The sequence below is a fragment of the Cheilinus undulatus genome, linkage group 11 (genome assembly GCF_018320785.1).
Source record: "Cheilinus undulatus linkage group 11, ASM1832078v1, whole genome shotgun sequence".
NCBI lineage: Eukaryota > Metazoa > Chordata > Actinopteri > Labriformes > Labridae > Cheilinus > Cheilinus undulatus.
Genome location: NC_054875.1, coordinates 35403870 through 35421778, shown reverse-complemented (window position 1 = coordinate 35421778; position 17909 = coordinate 35403870). Strand labels below are relative to the sequence as shown.

The following is a 17909-nucleotide window of genomic DNA, read 5'->3' as shown; positions in this document are numbered from 1 at the left end:
TCCTGTTTCACACAGTCTGAGGGTCCTTCGGGTGCTTTTCCGCAAACTCCAAGCAGGTTATCAGGTGTTTTACATTGAGGAGAGGCTTTGTCTAGCCACTCTGCCATAAAGCCCAGATCGGTGAAAGGCTTCAGTGATGGCTGTCCTTCTGGAACTTTGTCCCATCTCCACACAGGATCTCTGGAGCTCAATCAGGGTGACCATCAGATTCTTGGTCACCTCTCTTACCAAGGCCCTTCTCCCCCTATTGCCCAGTTTAGTCAGATCAGCTCACAGAAGTGTCCTGGTTGTGCCAGACTTCTTCTATTTGAGAATTATGGAGGCCACTGTGATCTTGGGAACCTTCAGTGCAGCAATATGTTTTGTAGACTTTCGCACTTCTATGCCTTTCAACAGGAAGGCCACTTTTAACATCTTTTCTCCCTCTTTCTGTGAAAGTAATCCATGAAATGAAAATGTTGGTGCACTGTTGGGTAAATACACCTTATGTTGAGCAGTTTTTCATGACAAGGGTCCTCACTTGTTTTGATTGAGAGCCCCTTGATGGCAGAATTTATGATCCTCACATCACATTTGGCTAGCTCTTTATTCTTCCAGCAATTGTATTTTAATGCAATATCTGGTTAACTATCCTTCTGAAAGTTGTCCTTTCTGGCTTTACCATCCACAGTCTGGAACAAACTGGCCTCCATCAGGTACAATGAATGCAGGAAGGGTTAATTGAAGCTTTGCTAGGGGTGAAATTATGTCTGAACTGTTAGTTTTTTGCTCTTCAGATTGTGTCACCAGTACTTATAAATGATTTTAGTTATGTTTCCTCTCTGTCTGCAAAACCAGAACTATCTCACTTTGAGATTTCCTTGATTTTAGTTAATTTTAGATTTTTTTGTGCCCCCGTAAGTGAAATCTGAGGATGCATTCAAACCTTAGCATACAGCACACAGGGCACACATGCTATCAGGAGTTTCTGGTAATGTAAAACTTTGTGACACAGATTTTCCACAGTTTTGTGCATCCTGTATTGTCACTGCCCTCCTTTCTGCAGCACACTCTGTCCTCCAGGATTGGGCAGATATATCCAATATGCTAAGCTCATGGGTTTAGGTTGCAGGTCATTTCCCATCGGGATCAGCCGGCTCCTGCAGAGGGATGGTGATAAGAGTGGATATTGAGAGCTATGTAAACCTTGTTAAGCTGCCGCTCCCCTGTGTGCAGGGGGGTAATCCTAAACACCTGGAAAAGTTAACTGGGATTTGCAGGGATTAGGGCCTCCATGAGGCAAACCTGATCATGATTTTGATTAAATATACACTTCTTACTTTATTTTTTTTACTTTATCTTTCTTATAATTCAAAGTTAATCCAGGAGTTGCACAACATTTAAGGGATGTTATCTCTGCCTGTATGTTCTTAATGCCTGTGGGATCAAGTCAACATGAAATGACTAGCTAATGTATGGTCGGGTTATTCATGGTTGAATAAAACACTGTATTATAAAATGTGAGAAATGTGTTTTATATCAGAGGAGCTCAGCTCTGACAGAATGGCAAAACTGCATAATTTGTTGATTTCCCTTCTTTTTGTGTTATTCAGATTCTTCTATGCTTTCATCCTTAAAGTCTATTAGCCTTCTAGAGACAAAAGTTGACTTGTATCAGCACATTTGATAACATTTACATGTTATTGCAAAGAAAGCACCTCTCTTCATTATGTACAACTGTTCTCAAAAATGCCAGCAATTTAATAAGGTCCACTTTTCATTGTCCTGTTCTTCTACAGTCACTTTTGCATTTTATCTTTAACTTTGAAAGGTTAATAATACTTGGATCAAGCACATGGCTCATGTATTTTAGGGTAAAACTACGACACGGTAATCAGAGGTGTTCCAGCTTCATCATCTAACCTCCTCCTCTCTGCTCCCTCTTTTTTAGATGTGGACGAGTGTGCAGAGGCTCTTGACAACTGCAGCATCGATGCCATCTGCCAGAACACCCTGAGGTCATACAAATGTATCTGCAAGTCAGGATATAAAGGAGACGGCAAACATTGTGAAGGTAAAAGTCTTTTTGGATTAATACGCTCATTTCCACCTGTGGTTTGAGGCACAAACTCGTGCTCCCCCTCTGTGGGAGGATTTTTACAGTATATTGAAGTAAAAGCCACATTTCTCATGTTGATTTGACTTATCTGTGTGAGCATAAGCCCCCTGAGCCAGTGACAGGCTCGATAAGAGCTCCTGTCTCACTCAACATAACTCATTAGTTCAAGACTCTCCTGAAGACGGAGGAGAGATGAGGGAGAGAGAGGCGGACAGAGGGAAAGGGAAAGCCAGGTGCGGAGTGCTCCTTTGTGACGAGATGAAATGAAGCAGTAAATTTCCTACACATGTTGGAGGAGAAAATTAAGATAGCAACTGAAACGGCAGTGAGAGGGCTTGCCAAGCTGTCAGGGATATTTCCACAGCCAGAGGAAGGCCTCATGGACTGTCAGACACAAGTCTGTTTTTCTAACCTTTTTCTCAATGTGCCCAAAGCCTCTGGATCATTATAGCCCACAATTTTTATTAGTATTATTACAAAACCATATTTCTTGATGTCATTTTTTTCCTTCGCTGTTATTATTCTTTCATTTACTTGACCCAGTGTTTTTCATGGCCTCTTGCCCGTAGGTCATAAAAGTTTGCTTTATTGAATCTATTGTAAAAAATGTGCGAGGTCGGATTTCCTTTAAACAGAGGCTTTGCTGAAGGCTTTTCAAGGCTGAATCGCTGGACAAATTCTAAATTCAAAAGCAATATTCATAAAACTTGAAGTAAACACATTTTTTCAAGTAATTTGTGGTGAGATTTTAAGGGAAATGCTGTCAGACTGCAGGTTTATTGTAGCCTTGCACAGTAATGTCTGAGTGCAGGAGGCCAGCAGCTATTAGTGTTCACAGAAGGCAGCAGGAAGAATAAAGATGATTTTATGTCTGTGTTGGTTAGTTTAGTTCTTAAACAGCTCCTCCATCACACTTCCACATTTTACTTTTGAATTTAAATGATTTTTTCATAAAATCTGTAGCAGGAGCTGAAACTATGAGTTAAGGCAGAAGCTTTTATCTTGTGGGGAAACTTCTGATTTGTCATCTGCCACTAAAGGAAATGTTCAATATCTTTCTTTTTCCTATAAAAGTCAGATGTCTGGATGAACACTGAGATAGGTTTTATTAGCTCTAAAAATCCTCCCGTCCATCCTGGCTAAGAAAAAATGTCTCCCTAGTCTTCTTTAAACCTGGTTTATACTGTTTGTACCGTAGGTATGCTGTGGACCGTCACAAACACTTCATACCAGTAGTGACTGTGGATCAGTAGGCAGAGCCAGTCATCTCTCAACCAAAGAGTTGGGGGTTTGATCCCCAGCTCCTGTAGTCATATGTCCATATGCTCTTCAGCAAGCTATTTAGACCCAAATTGCTTCCCTACTGCATCAGTTGCACGTAAATGTGTATGGATGCAAATGAATGTGACTGGTTAATACTAGGGCTGTCAAGACCACAGACCGTTCATCTAAGATGCCGTTTATCTCAGGAAGGAAGTGCCGTAATTTTCCAGTACAATGTTTCTTCAGTTTTAGATTTTTTCTTCTAAATTGTACTTAAATCATAAACGATGTCTGACAGTTACTTCATGAAATAGCCACACTGCAAACATTGCAGACTGAACATTTCAAAAGTGAAACAGAAAAAGGTCAGAGGACTAATCTGGGATAAGATTATGAAAAGACCCGCTCTAGAAGTAGTTACCCCAACAGTGGCACGTTTCAGCCTGTTCAGCATTAGCTAAGGCTAACATAGCTACGCTAGCTACAGAATAAATGTGACGCCATACTCTAATGAAGCTAAGTTAGCTTTAGTAACGTGATCTTAACAAACTTAGCTAAAGCTTACTTAGCTTCATAGATAACCTACATAGTTTACAGGTACATCTAAAAAAATTAGAATATCATGAAAAAGTTAAATATTTTTGGCCACTCTTTTCTGAAAGTGAAAACCATATATTATATAGACTTGTTACACATAGAGTGAAATATTTCAAGCCTTTATTTCTTGAAATTTTGATGATTATGGCTTACAGATAAGAAAACCCAAAATTCAGTGTCTCAAAAAATTAGAATATTACATAAGATCAATAAAAAAAGGGATATGAAAAGTATGTTCATTTCTATACCTTCAATACTCGGTTGGGCCTCCTTTTGCATGAATTACTGCATCAATTACTGCCAGGACTTCTCCACTGCTGCTCTGTGTCATCTGCAAAGAACCTGACAGATGCAGGCCCACTGGTGAAAAATGCGGCATGAACCAATGACAGTAATCTGTTGTATTGCATTGATTTAATGCTGGCATCTAATATGCCTAACTATTGATTCAGAGGGAGGCTTTTTTACATAGTCTTATTTTGGACAATCTCTAAATGTTTTTTTGAGTCAAACATAAGAGAAAATGTTCCCAATGTTGAAGTCTTACACCAAAAAAAATAATGTAAACCCCTAGCTTTGGTAGTCAGCTAAATTTTTGTTTTAAATGTTAATATTGGCCCAGATTCTAACCATCAGTGCTTCTCTATTAATGACTGTGATCTCTGTCTGTTGCTGGGGGCAAAAAGAGCAAAGATTGTTTATGCATTTTTTCTGATTCTATCAACCTTTTGTGATTCAAGATTTATTGGTTATATGAGGTAGATTTCTAAAAGCTGTCATGCTGGCTGGCTTTTATTGCCTTTAGAATATTTCCATGGCATGAATAAATGAAAATTGCTATGATTTTTCCTTAGCTTTACCTTGTCATCTCAACAAAGAAATTAATGGACAGCTTCATATGGATTCTTAAATTTGAACAATGTCACAGATGTCATTAGAAATAAGTCACCCTGTCTTGCTTTCCCTAGAATAATAGTTGCACATTTGATTGAAGTGGTTGTATTTTTTTTTTTTTTTCACATTTCAGCCTTAGAACGTAATTGTTTTCTCTGTGGTGCTTTTTCTAAAAGGCAGCCATAAGGGGCAAAACTTTCAAGTTGACAAGAATGATGTGACAAACATCAAATAACGACAAAATCAAAGCAGTTGACTGAAAAGCCCTTGTGGTGGGTGTTTCAGCTTTGGAGAGGAGCACAACAGAGATGTGTGACTGTGATGAAGGAATGAAAGATGAGTGGGAAGAGGAGAAGCAGGGAGCAGGGGAGTGTTTCTTTGTTTCAGTCCCATCCCTCTGCTGTCCAATCTTGTTAAGAGCAGAGTGAAATGTCCTCAAAGAAGAGCTGAGCGGCCGGGATCATCGGCTCTAAATGGACCAGTAAGTGCTGGTTTGAAGTGCACTGAGTTCTCAGTCCTTGATCTCTGGTCTCCTCAACAAGGACCTCCAACCGTCATCATAACCGTAACAGACAAATCCACTCAGGCTGTCACAGCAATCTGCAGCCTTTCTTTATCTTTCTGCCTCTGCTCGCTCATTTATATGTCACATTACCTTAGTGTCATTCAGTTCCGTTATCTCTGATGGTCAATCTTTATTAGGTACAAGGTTTCCTTTTCGTCATATAGTTTTACACATTAATAGTTTGACTCTGAACTTCATTATTTGCTTTTTGCTTGGGTGCTGCTTAAAACTAGGATTGTCACGACACCTCAATACGCTCTCAGAACATTCTAGTATTGCTTCTGGCTACTTTTAACAGCTTTTCTCCCTCATCATTTGAAATTCATCCGTGAAATGCAAACGTTGGCTCCCTGTTTTGTGACTACAGCTTATGAGTATTTTTTTTAAATAAAAAGGCTTATCAATCCAATATAACAAGTGATACAAGGGTTTGGGTGAACAGGGAGATGGGGCAGTGGAGTTACAGGGGTTGCTTGGGCGACAGAAAACCCAGTCCATCACAGTTATGCAGCTCAAAACATGAGTGAGATCCAGCAACAGAACAGCAGCTTTTAGTAGAAGTTCATGCTTCTTTGAGTAGCAGTCTGAACATAACACTTTAAACAATGTCTGTCATTGTGGCCACGATGACATAAGACGAACTTTTCCACTATAAAGATTCAGAATTTCTCTGCCTCTAAAAATATGTAAGCCTGCATTGTAGAAATGTATAACATGTGAGCTCATTTAATTAATGTAGACATTTCAGTGTTAAAAGGCTGCTTACTGTACATTTAAAGCTTCTGTACTTTTTGATACTATCATTTCTATATATCAAAGAGATTGTATTGTTTAAAAATTCGAGTTCTGTAGAATCAGAACATTTAACATTTCTTCATTCTCTGGATCCCAGTATAAAACTTTTAATACCACATACTGGATGAAAATTCTGTTTCAGAGGCTTTAACATCCTGCCAATAATAAAATTCCAAAGGGAAAAAGCAATGTCCTGGCATGAAAACTTTGAGAATTAAAGGATATTAAGTATGGCATAAAAACTTGGCTATCAGCTTCAGGATTTAAAAACAAAACAATATCAGAGAAAGTCTGGCACAAACACCACTTACATCAGTAACAGGTGAGCTACCTTATTGCCACATCTGCTGTCTCATCCCTGTTTACCTCCTAAGAGCTCTTAGGAAAGAACAGACGGAACAAAACAGATAATTTCATTCACTTTATTGCACCAACTGCTTCTCTTTCATCACAGGTTTTTAACGGCAGGCTTTGACACATTATAAAATCTGCCTTTTTGACTTGGAAAGGGAGATGAGAGGCTTGTCACATCTTTCGTGTAGTACCTCTTGAGTTTTTCCTAATTAGCACATTTTGCAGAGCTGTACAGAATTCAGACAAAGAAGTGTAAAAATGTTACTTATATCAGATATTTAAGTGTGACTCTCAGCAGGTCTGTCATCACCTTAAGATTAACGTGGAAAGAATAAGTTAAAGGTTTTTTTTGCTCTTTGGTAAAGTTATTTTTATTCTGTATGAGGTAATTTCACAAGAACTGCTGCACTATTATTTTTCTTTTCTTTCCTATCCTTTCAATAAAGTCCCACAAATTCTGTTTCAGTCAAGACTGTTGAGTTATCTTTGGGTCCATCAGGCATCTGTTAAACGATTGTTCCTACTCTGAGATCCTCTGGGAGGGTCTGAAAGTTACTTAATAAAGGTGTCATTGTGTACATCAGTGTTGTGTTTTACCTGGGCCATCACAATACCACAGATTTAAACATTGATACTGTATATAGACAAAAGTATTTGGCCACACTTGTTGATTGTTGAATTCAGGTGTTTCAATTAAACTCTTTGCCACAGGTGTATGAATTTAAGCACCTAGCCATTCAGTCTTTGCAAACATTAATAAAAGAAAATGTGTTGTTCTGAAGAACTCATTGACTTAAAGCGTGATACTGTGATGGATGCTACCTTTGCAATAAGACAGTTTGTGAAATTTCACCCCTGCTGGATATTCCACAGTCAACTGTAAGAGGTATTACTAGAAAGTGGAAGCGTTTAGGAACAACAGCACCTCAGCCACATAGAAAACCATATAAAATTACATAGCAGGTTCAACAACTGCCAAGGCAAATGGTGCATAAAAGTTGACAACACTGCATTTTCCATATCTGAAGATTTCTGCAAGGACTATAAAGACATGGTTTGATAAGTTTGGTCTGGCTTCGACCCCATCAAGCACCTTTGGGATGAACTGAAAGGGAGATTGCAAGCTAAGACTTCTCGTACAACATCTGTGCCTTACCTCATAAATATTCTGCAGAATGAGTGGGCACAAATTCCCACAGAAACACTCCAAAATCTTGTTGAAAGCCTTCCAAGAAGAGTGGAGGCTGTTAAAGCTTCAAAAGGAGGGGTAAAAACATTGTCAGTACAGTCCCTGTTGGTGTAATGGTCAGGGCAGCTGAATTATTTTTTCCATAAAGTGCATCATAAAAAACAAACAAGGCTGATACTGGGGCAGCAATGACCTGGCGATTACATGCCATGCCCCCATATATGGAGGCTGGTCTTCTGGGTTTGGGACTGGCCCGTTGCTCCCTTTCAGCATTTCATTCCCCACTCTCTCTCCCTGATTTCCTACATTATCCACTGTACTATAGTTTTAAAATGAGGGCAAAATCAAAGCCCAAAATGAATCATAAAAATGATAAATTCCTGTTTTGATATTAGGCATAAAAAAGGAACATTTAGGCACCGAAATATTGGAGTGTTTATTTGCTGAAAAAAACTGCCAGTTAAGTCATGCACACCTTCTGAATCATGCAAATACTTAAGCAGCGTTTTGATCTTGGTGTCATGCTGATGCATATTAGAGGGGAGTAGGAAGATAATGGGGGCCCAAGGCAGAACCCTGGGGGATTCCAGTAAAAAATGAAAAGAAGGGAATGTAAAAGCTTCAGGTGCTTTCATACTTTTAGATACCACAGGTTAAGAAACATACAACCACAGTTACTTCAGTGGTTGATCTGAAGTCAAATTCTTTAACTGCAGGCAAAGAAGAAAGTACTGTGTAATTTTACCAATACAGGAAGGACAACAATGCAAGGTCTTTATTTTTTGGGTGCAGAGACAAGACATAGAAGACTGGGAGTCTAGGTCTTCCTTTTTTTCTGCTGCGGTATGAAAACAGATGATATTGTTAGATTTTTTTTCTAAAATCATCAAAGTTTTAAAACATCTGTTATTGCATCTCTAGTTACTCTCTGCAAATGAGCTTTTGTAAGCATATTTTCAACAATGCTTCACCAGATAACATTTTATTGCCTCACTTTTGACAGACTGCCTTTAACATCCTTTTGTCTACTCTCTCCGCAGATGTTGACGAGTGTGCGACAGAGTACAACGGCGGCTGCGTCCACGAGTGCATCAACATCCCGGGAAATTACAGGTGCACATGCTATGATGGCTTCCGCTTGGCACATGATGGACACAATTGCCTAGGTGAGTGTGCGTGACATTTAGGTGTGTATGTGCACTAACTCTAGCATTTGTGGGTGTGTTTTTTCTCTTCTGCTCTGATTGAATTATGCAGAAAAATGTTGTTATATAAGGCACTTTTGTCAGGAGAACATGTACATTAAACTGCATGTGTCTGACTCAGGCTGACGTTACCCATGTGGCTGCATAAATTCCTCTCCCTGCATGTCTAATGTCATATCATGGATGGTAATATATGTTCCAGACTGCTGCATTAGATATTAGCCCTCATTTCACATAGCAGGTAGTCTCTGAATGTGTTTTCACTAAAGAAAAAAGGAGTCTTGTTTGAAAGGCTGACAAAAAAAGGGGTGAATTTATGAAGAGCTTGACCCTGAGCTGGGAGCTCTGAGTGAGCCGTCAGTCGGCCGTACTTTCCCATGGTTTAATATTTCACCAGTGTGCCATTCATTTTAACTTTGTGGAGAATGTATTACACTTTAGAGGTTATGAAATTAACGGAAAAAATCTCTGCTCTTGAAAGCAGCTAAACATAGACACTAAACCCAGTCTGCCTGTATGTCTCTCTTCTTCTCATTCATACACAGTGCCTTTGAAAACTAGTCACCCTCTTGGATGTTGTACAGTTTTTTTAATTTTATAAATCAATCATTGTCAATTTAATTTTGCTTTTTAGACACAAAAATACAAAAAAATCCTCTTTGATGTCAAAGCGAAAACAGATTTTTATAAAGTAAAAGCCAATTAAATAAAAAAAAAAGAAACCAAGGTAAAATAATGATTGCATAAATATTCATCCCCTTTAAATTGCCTGACCTAATTCAATGGAGGTTCAGCCAATTGGTGTTAGTGGTCTCTCATTTTGTGAAATGGGGATCACCTGAGGGCCATTAATGTGTCACCATCACACCACACCATCCCCACTGTGAAGCACAGTGGTAGCAGCATCATACTGTGGGGATGCTTCTAAGCAGCCGGCCCTGGTAGACTTGTAAAGGTAGAGGGTAAAATTAATGCAGAAAAATGCAGGAAAATCCTGGAGGACATACTTGAGTCAGTCTGCAAGAGAACTACTTGGGGGAAGATTTATTATCCAGCAAGACAATGCCCCGAAGCATACAGTGAAAGCTACACAGAAAGGATTTAGAGACACAAGGTGAATGTTCTGGAGTGGACGAGTCAAAGCCCAGACCTCAATCCAATAGAGAATTTGTGACTGGACTTGAAATGGACTGCTCAAGCTCGATCTCCATGCAACCTGACAGAGCTTGAGCAGTTTTGCAGAGAACTGTGGAGTCAAATTGTAGTTTCTAGATGTACAAGCCTGATTGAGACCTATCCACACAGACTCAGTGCTGTGATTGCAGCCAAAGGTGCATCTACTAAATATTGACTTGCAGGGAGTGAATATGCTGTCACTTTATTTTTGTTACACATTTTTATTCAATTGACATTACTTTGTTGACATCTGTTTTCACTTTGACTTTAAAGAGGTTTTTTTTTAGGTAATTTTTTTTTTCCAGAAAAGCCAAATTATATTGACCACACTACTTTTCATACCTTCGTTTTTTTGTCTTGAAACTCCAACATCAGACTCCTGGCTCCTTAGAAATCATCTCCCCCTTGATCTTAACCTCTGCATGCTTTATTTCTTTTTATACCGAAGCTGGCTTTTAGCTGCTTTGTAGATAAAAGTAAGAGATGACCTGCTACCGCAGATTTTCACATTCAGGTGAAGTGATGACAGGAGAGCTTATCAGCACTTAACAATGATTCAGTATGAAAGAGCTTTTACATGTGGGTACAAGGCAACACATTTATATCAGACCCAAATGATCTCAATGAACAGGGATTAAGGAACACTGGAATGGAAAACAAATCTTTAGATCGATAATGAGCATGTTCTGTCTTGATGCTGCCTTCTTTCTTCAACTCTTTTACCTATTTCTCGTTTTCCCCTCGCTCACTATCTCCTCCTCACTCATATGCTCATATCCACAGTTTAAAGCACAGCTATTTTCCAAACCATTTAGCAACAGCGTTGAGCTGTGCGCGGATCATTTGCTTTGCCGCGGATCACCTCCCGCCTTTCATGCAGGTGTGTAATTGCAATACATGCTTGTGTGGCTGCTGCTGTTGCATCAAACAGAGTTGCATCCATCGATCCCCTTTGATGTAATCTATCACAAGAAGCGGAGAGAGAGTGTTTAAGCTTTTTTTCTGCCATGTTTTATTTTGATGACCCGCAATGCAAGAGGGCAGAGACATCTTGAAAAGACTTGGTAAATCTCAGCGTAGCAAGGGTGGCATTAAGACGCACCGGATGGTGTATATGTATAGCTGTCAAACACAAATCCAACTCCTGCCCTGAGACCTGAAAGGACTACTTAGACTTCTTTTTTCTCAAGAACTTAACTCATGCTAATGCCCCCGCTCTGCTCTGCTAAGGAAATAATCCCCAGCACAAACAAGAAAGGAGAGGAAGAGGTACAGCCGAGGTTTCATGTTAAGGCCCCAGCTTCCTCTTCCAGGTTTAAGCTCCTTTTTGGCCCCTGAGAAAAAAGATTAGTCCCCTTGGCCCTGGAGTGGGGAGCCTAAGCAGCTGGTTCCCAGACAAGGTCAGACCCTCAGAGCCCCTTATAGACCAGATGTGCTGGAGGCTGCACAGAAGGAGACGTTCACCTGATCCTTAAAAGTTCACACTGAGTTTAAAGTCTGGGATCTTTAAGGTGCTTCCATTTGGATTTACCCCATGTTGTTTTTTCATAAAGCTCGGCAGATTTTGCTTTATTTCCTCTTCTGATAATGCAATATAAACTCCCGGTTGTGTCCATAACTTCCTGCTAAGACTTTCCTCCAGCCTGTAGGCACCCGGTGTCTGCGCGACTGTCAGCTCAGTGACACGCCAGCGCACACGTCTCTGTCCAAGTCTTCTTTTCCCTCTTGCACCCGCACATGCCTTGTAATTGGATGTGTTGGCAGCGTAATGACATTGGGGCGGTGGCAGGAGGTGGCGGAGCGTGAAGCAGAACGCCGCCTAGCACGCCTCACCGGGGGACGCTCTGGTTTCTGAGGTCTGCCCTACACCCTGGGAAGATGTCAGGGAGTCAGCAAGGTGGAAGCAATGCAATATCACAGCACGCTGCCTCCTGTCTGCGCAGACTGAGATGTCACTCACTGTATAATTTACCTTACAGGGAACTATTGGACTCCCTCAAAAGTCACAGAAAAGAAGAAACCAAGCATATAAGAAGCTGATTATGTCTTTTATAACTGTCATGGCTTTTATCTTGCAGAGGTGAGGGAGGGATTGTATTTAATCAGCACACCTCCTTTATGGCACGGCTGTAAAGGATTTTTAGAGTCTTAGGAAAAACAGAGGAATCAATGTCAATTTAATCCAAAACACACATCCTCTTTACAATGAAAACCAGATGCAGGAAGGCTATTAGTTCCCCACTGTAGCGCCGCCGACCCCACATTTATGACCTGTGTGTTTTGTTTGAGGTCCTACAGAAACCAGAATTCCCTCTTATCATTGCTAGTTCATTAAACTCTCTCAAGTAGCCTAATATCATAAACATCTGCACAAATACCCACCTCCTTTTCAACCACAAATTACAACATTACGCTTCTTTCTGGAGCAAAAAAACACAAATAATCATATTTCTTGCACTCCCATAAAGTGGAAATAGCACAATCGCATGCAGCCTGAGTGTGACTCACTAAAGCAGTAGCAATAAAGTCGGTACAAATGTGCCCTTAGGTGTCATTTTTAACTGTTTGTCTTTGCATTGTTTAAATCTATTCATCATGTTTGGCTCTGTCGGCTGTTTTTTGGGGCATGGGGGCTCCACTCCCTCAGCTCAACAAGCCATGTTCCTTTGATTCTCATTGATCAACCCTGATTTGGTTTGTATTGATTCAACACAGCTCAATTCCCTGTGCAATCTATAGGGAAATGAATGCCCTTTTACTTTAACCTTGCCCAGAGACGTATCATGATCTATAACGCAGAAGCAAACTCCTTAAAGCTGCGAAATGCACTTCTGAAGAACAGCATTAACAAAGAAAAGGCCCCATGAGTTAATACATTTTAATACCTGGAACTGTATAGTGAGATTATCCTTTACTCATCACATCAAGAAAATACCTCTGAAAAATCTTCATTAGTCATCTAAAGCAGGCCCGATCCTGTGTCCTCGCTCATGTACTCCTTTGGGATCGTGTTGCAGGGTTTGCTAATCAAACAGGAGGTTTCAGACTGATGTATTATTGACCAGGTCCTGACGGGAGAAAGTAGTCATCAAAGAGCGTCACGCTGATTTGCTCCACAGCCTTTGCTGTGCTCTTAAATGCATTCCTTTTAAGTGCTTTGCCCGCTTTTTCAAGGTGGCAATGATAACCTCTGCACTGTTGACTTTTTGCAGAAAATGATTGATTCTTACCTCAAAAAGGTGCTTTAAACAGCCGCCTTTATAAACCAAATATGTAGGATTGAGTCTAGAGAATGATGATGTGATAACCCCTCACTTACAGGAAGGAAAAGGCAACAGAGCACTAAAGAATATGGGTGGGAAAAAAATCCATTTGGCAATATACTGTTGTCCTATTTTACTACCTTTTTCACTAAAGATTTTATAGACTTAAGCTAGTCTGATACAGTGATGTATCATTACATGATGGTGTCACTATACAACCTCTGTATTGCAATATCATTGTCCTGGACCTTGCCTCATACATTTTTTTTTTTTTTACTGTTGATAATATCATCACGGGATCTTATTATGATGTATGATGTTGCAGTGTATTATTGACAATATTGTTAGTTAGTTTACTTTACTGGTTAAAGGACAGTGTGCAATGTAATTGATCATTTATACATGGGCAATGACAAAATGGTTGTACCAGACAGCTGATTTCCATTTGTAACATCTCATGTTGTCCCATATCATCTTTATCCTATCCGATCCTATCCTGTCCTACCCCACATAGCCCCTTCCCATCCCATCCTGTCCCCTCCTGTCCTGTCCTGTCTTATCCTATGCCATCCAACCTTGTCCTATCCTCTCATGTCCTGTCCTGTCCTGTTCCCTCCTATCCTATTCTATCCCATCCCATCCCATCCCATCCCATCCCATCCCACCAATTACTATCCAATCCCAACCTGTCCTTTCCTGCCCCGTCCCACCACATCTTGTTCCTTCCCATCCTATTCTATCCCATCCAAACCCACCGCTTTCTGTCCTACCCTATCCCATCCCATCAATCCGATCCTATCCTATGCCACCCCACCTTGTCCTGTCCTGTCCCATTCTGTCCTGTCCTGTCCAGTTCCATCCTATTCTACCCCACCCCATCCCATTGTTTCCTATCCTTTCCTATCCTATCTTATCCTATCCTATTCTATCCTTTCCTATCCTGTTCCATCCCTTCCCAGCCTATCTGGCACTGTCCTGTCCTATTCAATCCTATCCTACCCCATCCTATTCTGTCCCATGCTATCCTATCCTGTCCCATCCTATCCTTTCCTATTCTATTCTATCTACCCTACCCTATCCTATACATCCCTTCTTATTCCATCCCAGCCTATCCCTTCCCATCCTATCCTATCCCATTTCATCGTATCATACCCATCCCATCCAATTTGAACATATCCTTTCGTGTCCCATCCTGTCCTATCCTATCCTATTGTACCTTATCCTGACCCATCATGTCATATACTGTTGTGTCCTGTCCTGCCCTGTCCTATCCTATCCTGTCCTGTCCTGTCCTGTCTTGTCCTTTCCTTTCCTTTCTATCCTTTTCTTTCCTTTCATATCCTATCCTATTCTATCCTGTTGTACTGTGTATTGCCATCTCATACCATACTTTATTATAAAGTACCTTACTACATCATACAGTATCAGGTTGTATTGTATACTGTCATATTGTATTGTGACATGTCCTGTTGTGTTGTTGTATTATATTTAACATGTAGTACGGTATCATAACTTTCCTTACCATGCTATATCACAGCATATTAAGACTTTTCTCACAATTCCCACCCCTGCTTAAGCCATGACACCCCCCCCCCCCCTTCCCTCTCTACATATTCAAATGCTCTGCTGTCTCCCCCGCCAGCAGTCGCTTTGCTTTTGTTGTGACATGCACCGAATCCAGTTTGGACATGAGAGTCTCCATAGCTCAGAGGAGCGAAGCTGGAGTGATGAGTTAAGGGACGGATTTAAGATCGGTGCATTAGCCGGCTCCTGAAGACTATATCAACACACTCACTCTCTCTCTCTCCTCTCCCAGGATTGTTCGGTCCCACTCACCATGAAATGAACAATTCCAGCTGAGCCCACTGGCAGGGCTTTAGGAGAAACTCAAGCCTGAGATTGGGCTTATGGATGTAAGCGTGTAGCAGACTGAGAGCTGTCAGACGTCTATGCAGGGCCTCTTGTCTCTTTGACATAAGGCTGTCTACCTCAAACACTTATCCTGGGGTTTTATTTTTGAATTACATCCAGACCCTATTTTTGAGGAACAGAGAAATACCATTAAGCATGGTAATACCTCATAGTTTTCCATTTAAGACATAACACAGTGATAGACTAAGTGTGGTATTAAAGGCTGTGCTTGTTTACCAAAATGGTTACCTCAGATACGAACCCAAAAGTTAAAAAAATCTGATTTCAATCAAAGCTGCATTAGTTTTGTGTTTATGTAATAGCATAAAATCAAGCCTCACTGCTGATTTAGAAATGACAGTAAACAGTTTTTCATCATGTTTGCTCTGCAGATGTGACTCAGTCTGCTGTATTAGACACAGTGGCTCAGGCAGAGCTGGAACTAATAAAGTGTTCAAAGCTCAACACTGTAAGTGTTTTCATCCATCAATTATCAGTTTTCAAATGTCTTCCACTTTCCTTTGATTTGTGAGAGTGTGTGTTGTGCAGATGAGGGAACTTCCTGCAACATATCAATTTATGTGACACTGGGGCTGAATGTTTGTTCACATGAAGAAGTTCAAACCCGGTGCCTTGCTGCCTGGTCATTCAAGTAGGGGAAGAAATGTGCTGCGTCATTGAACCCAAGCAGGGAGAAAGAGGAAATACGCTAATAAGGGTGTTTCTTTTTTCTCCACCACATGTTTTTAACATGATACAGTTTCCATTATTTTAAACATCAATCATATAAAAAACAAAATCAGAGCACATCTGAAGCCGCACTCTTTAACCCAAAGCTGCTGTGAAAACAGAGAGGAGCTGCATTTCATCAGAATCAGGGGTCAGAAAATCCTAGCATTTTTTAAGTCCTCTTGGTCCATAAATACTATCATTTTGTCACTTATAAAGATGGAAAAGTTCCATTTATGTCTCTTCCAAACCAACAGAGAGCAGAGCAATGGCTGCCTCAGACTACACAAATTCAGCCAGATTTTGGCCCAACTCCATCGTCCCAGCTCATCCGCGAATGCCAGGCCTGAATATGATCATCAGGAACGACAAATGTTCACAGAACTGCACATCCAAGACACCCAAAGTCCTCAAGATTAGCATGCCAGAGTTTTTCTTGCATCTTCGTCTAGTTTTACACTCTGGTCTGACGTCAACGATGGGTTTCCTGACACCTACCAATAGGAGAGCAATTTCTCCCCTTCTTTGAATCATACCAGTGAGTGACTGAGTGATTTACCAGAGTGACATCATACAAATCCCCTCTTTTTCTCCCTCTGGGGTTATATAGTCATATGCATAAGTTTTAGGCATAAAGGTCGCTAAGGATTCATCGTGGGATCTGATAAGCCACAAAAAGGGGCTAAAGAGGGATGGGGACAGCCATGGTTAGGTTTGACAGCATTTCTTTGTCGAGGCCTTTTTACCCCTGGACTGCCACTGTTTTTTTGGCCCCTGGGACGTCCACAGAACACCCAGGGGCTCATGGGAATCTTACTTCCTGCTTTGACAGTACCCTAGGCCATGCTTACGTGCCACATCCACCCCTTACTCCACCCTAAAGGTGGTGACTTTATTTTTTCAACAGATTATTTTCCCATGAGCCTGATGATATACAAAGACATCCAGAGCATTGCCGGGGGATTGTGTCAGTTCTCCTTTCCACCTGATGGTGCATTCAGGCAACTTGCCACATATAAACCTTATTTTACCCTTGATTTTTGGCTTAAGCACACCTCAAAGCTTTGCACAGTATTGTATATGTAACTACACTGAAGCTGTATATATTAACTAGGCTAATTGAGCTAATTTTCTTAATACTTGTTGTGTAGTCAGACATGGTGCTATTGTAGAAGACAGAAAAGTTGTGTGGTCTGAGTCGACCCTAGTGAATCTGCCATTAAGCCTGTATGAAAGAATTTGTTTGCAGTGTCAATTATTTCACAACTAAAGATGACCTAAGTGTACTAGTATTTTAGTTGCCTTAGGTGGCTTTCACACTAAGGGCCCGGTCTTGGGTCCGATGAGATGTGAATGCAACTGCGCCCAGATAAGGGACAGAGAGTTGTATCAGCTATATGACATCATCGTAAAAACTAAACTTCTTTCCACGGCGTGGCAGTTTGTTCACATTTTTCCTCAATAAAAGGCTGAATTCATCAGAATCAAGTCAACAAATGGTCTGTTATGACTCACCTTACATATGACTATTAGTTGGAATAAGTTAGATAGCAATAAAGTCACCTGCCACCTTAAAAACCTCTGTATACGTGCAGCGCGAGCCCATTGAATCCTCTGGGCTGCACGTTGATATTCAGATACAAAGAGCGACATTGGTGGCATCTTCAAAGGGATTTTAAAAGCATCCAAGTTGGCAGGATGGATTTTTGGCGGGTAAAAACATAAACAATCTTCGCTCAGGTCATGACCCTAGTGGCTGCCATGGTAGCTTCTTCTTTGGTGGGTTTGTTAGCCAGCTACGTGCATACCGCCAGTGATGGAAACAATCAGGCCTAATGTGAAAGCACTCTTAGTATCCAAACAGGTACTG

The 17909-nt window shown here is 40.7% G+C and overlaps 1 protein-coding gene across 2 annotated transcripts in view; it reads left to right on the top strand.

Moving 5' to 3' along the window:
* The window catches only part of scube3 (signal peptide, CUB domain, EGF-like 3), a 140484-nt gene that overhangs the window by 31871 nt on the left and 90704 nt on the right, over positions 1-17909 (top strand). For both annotated transcript variants that reach the window (XM_041799016.1, XM_041799015.1), the window contains exons 2-3: positions 1931-2053; positions 8796-8921. In XM_041799016.1, coding sequence (XP_041654950.1) covers positions 1931-2053; positions 8796-8921 — 249 coding nt within the window. The remainder of the gene's footprint in view (positions 1-1930; positions 2054-8795; positions 8922-17909) is intronic.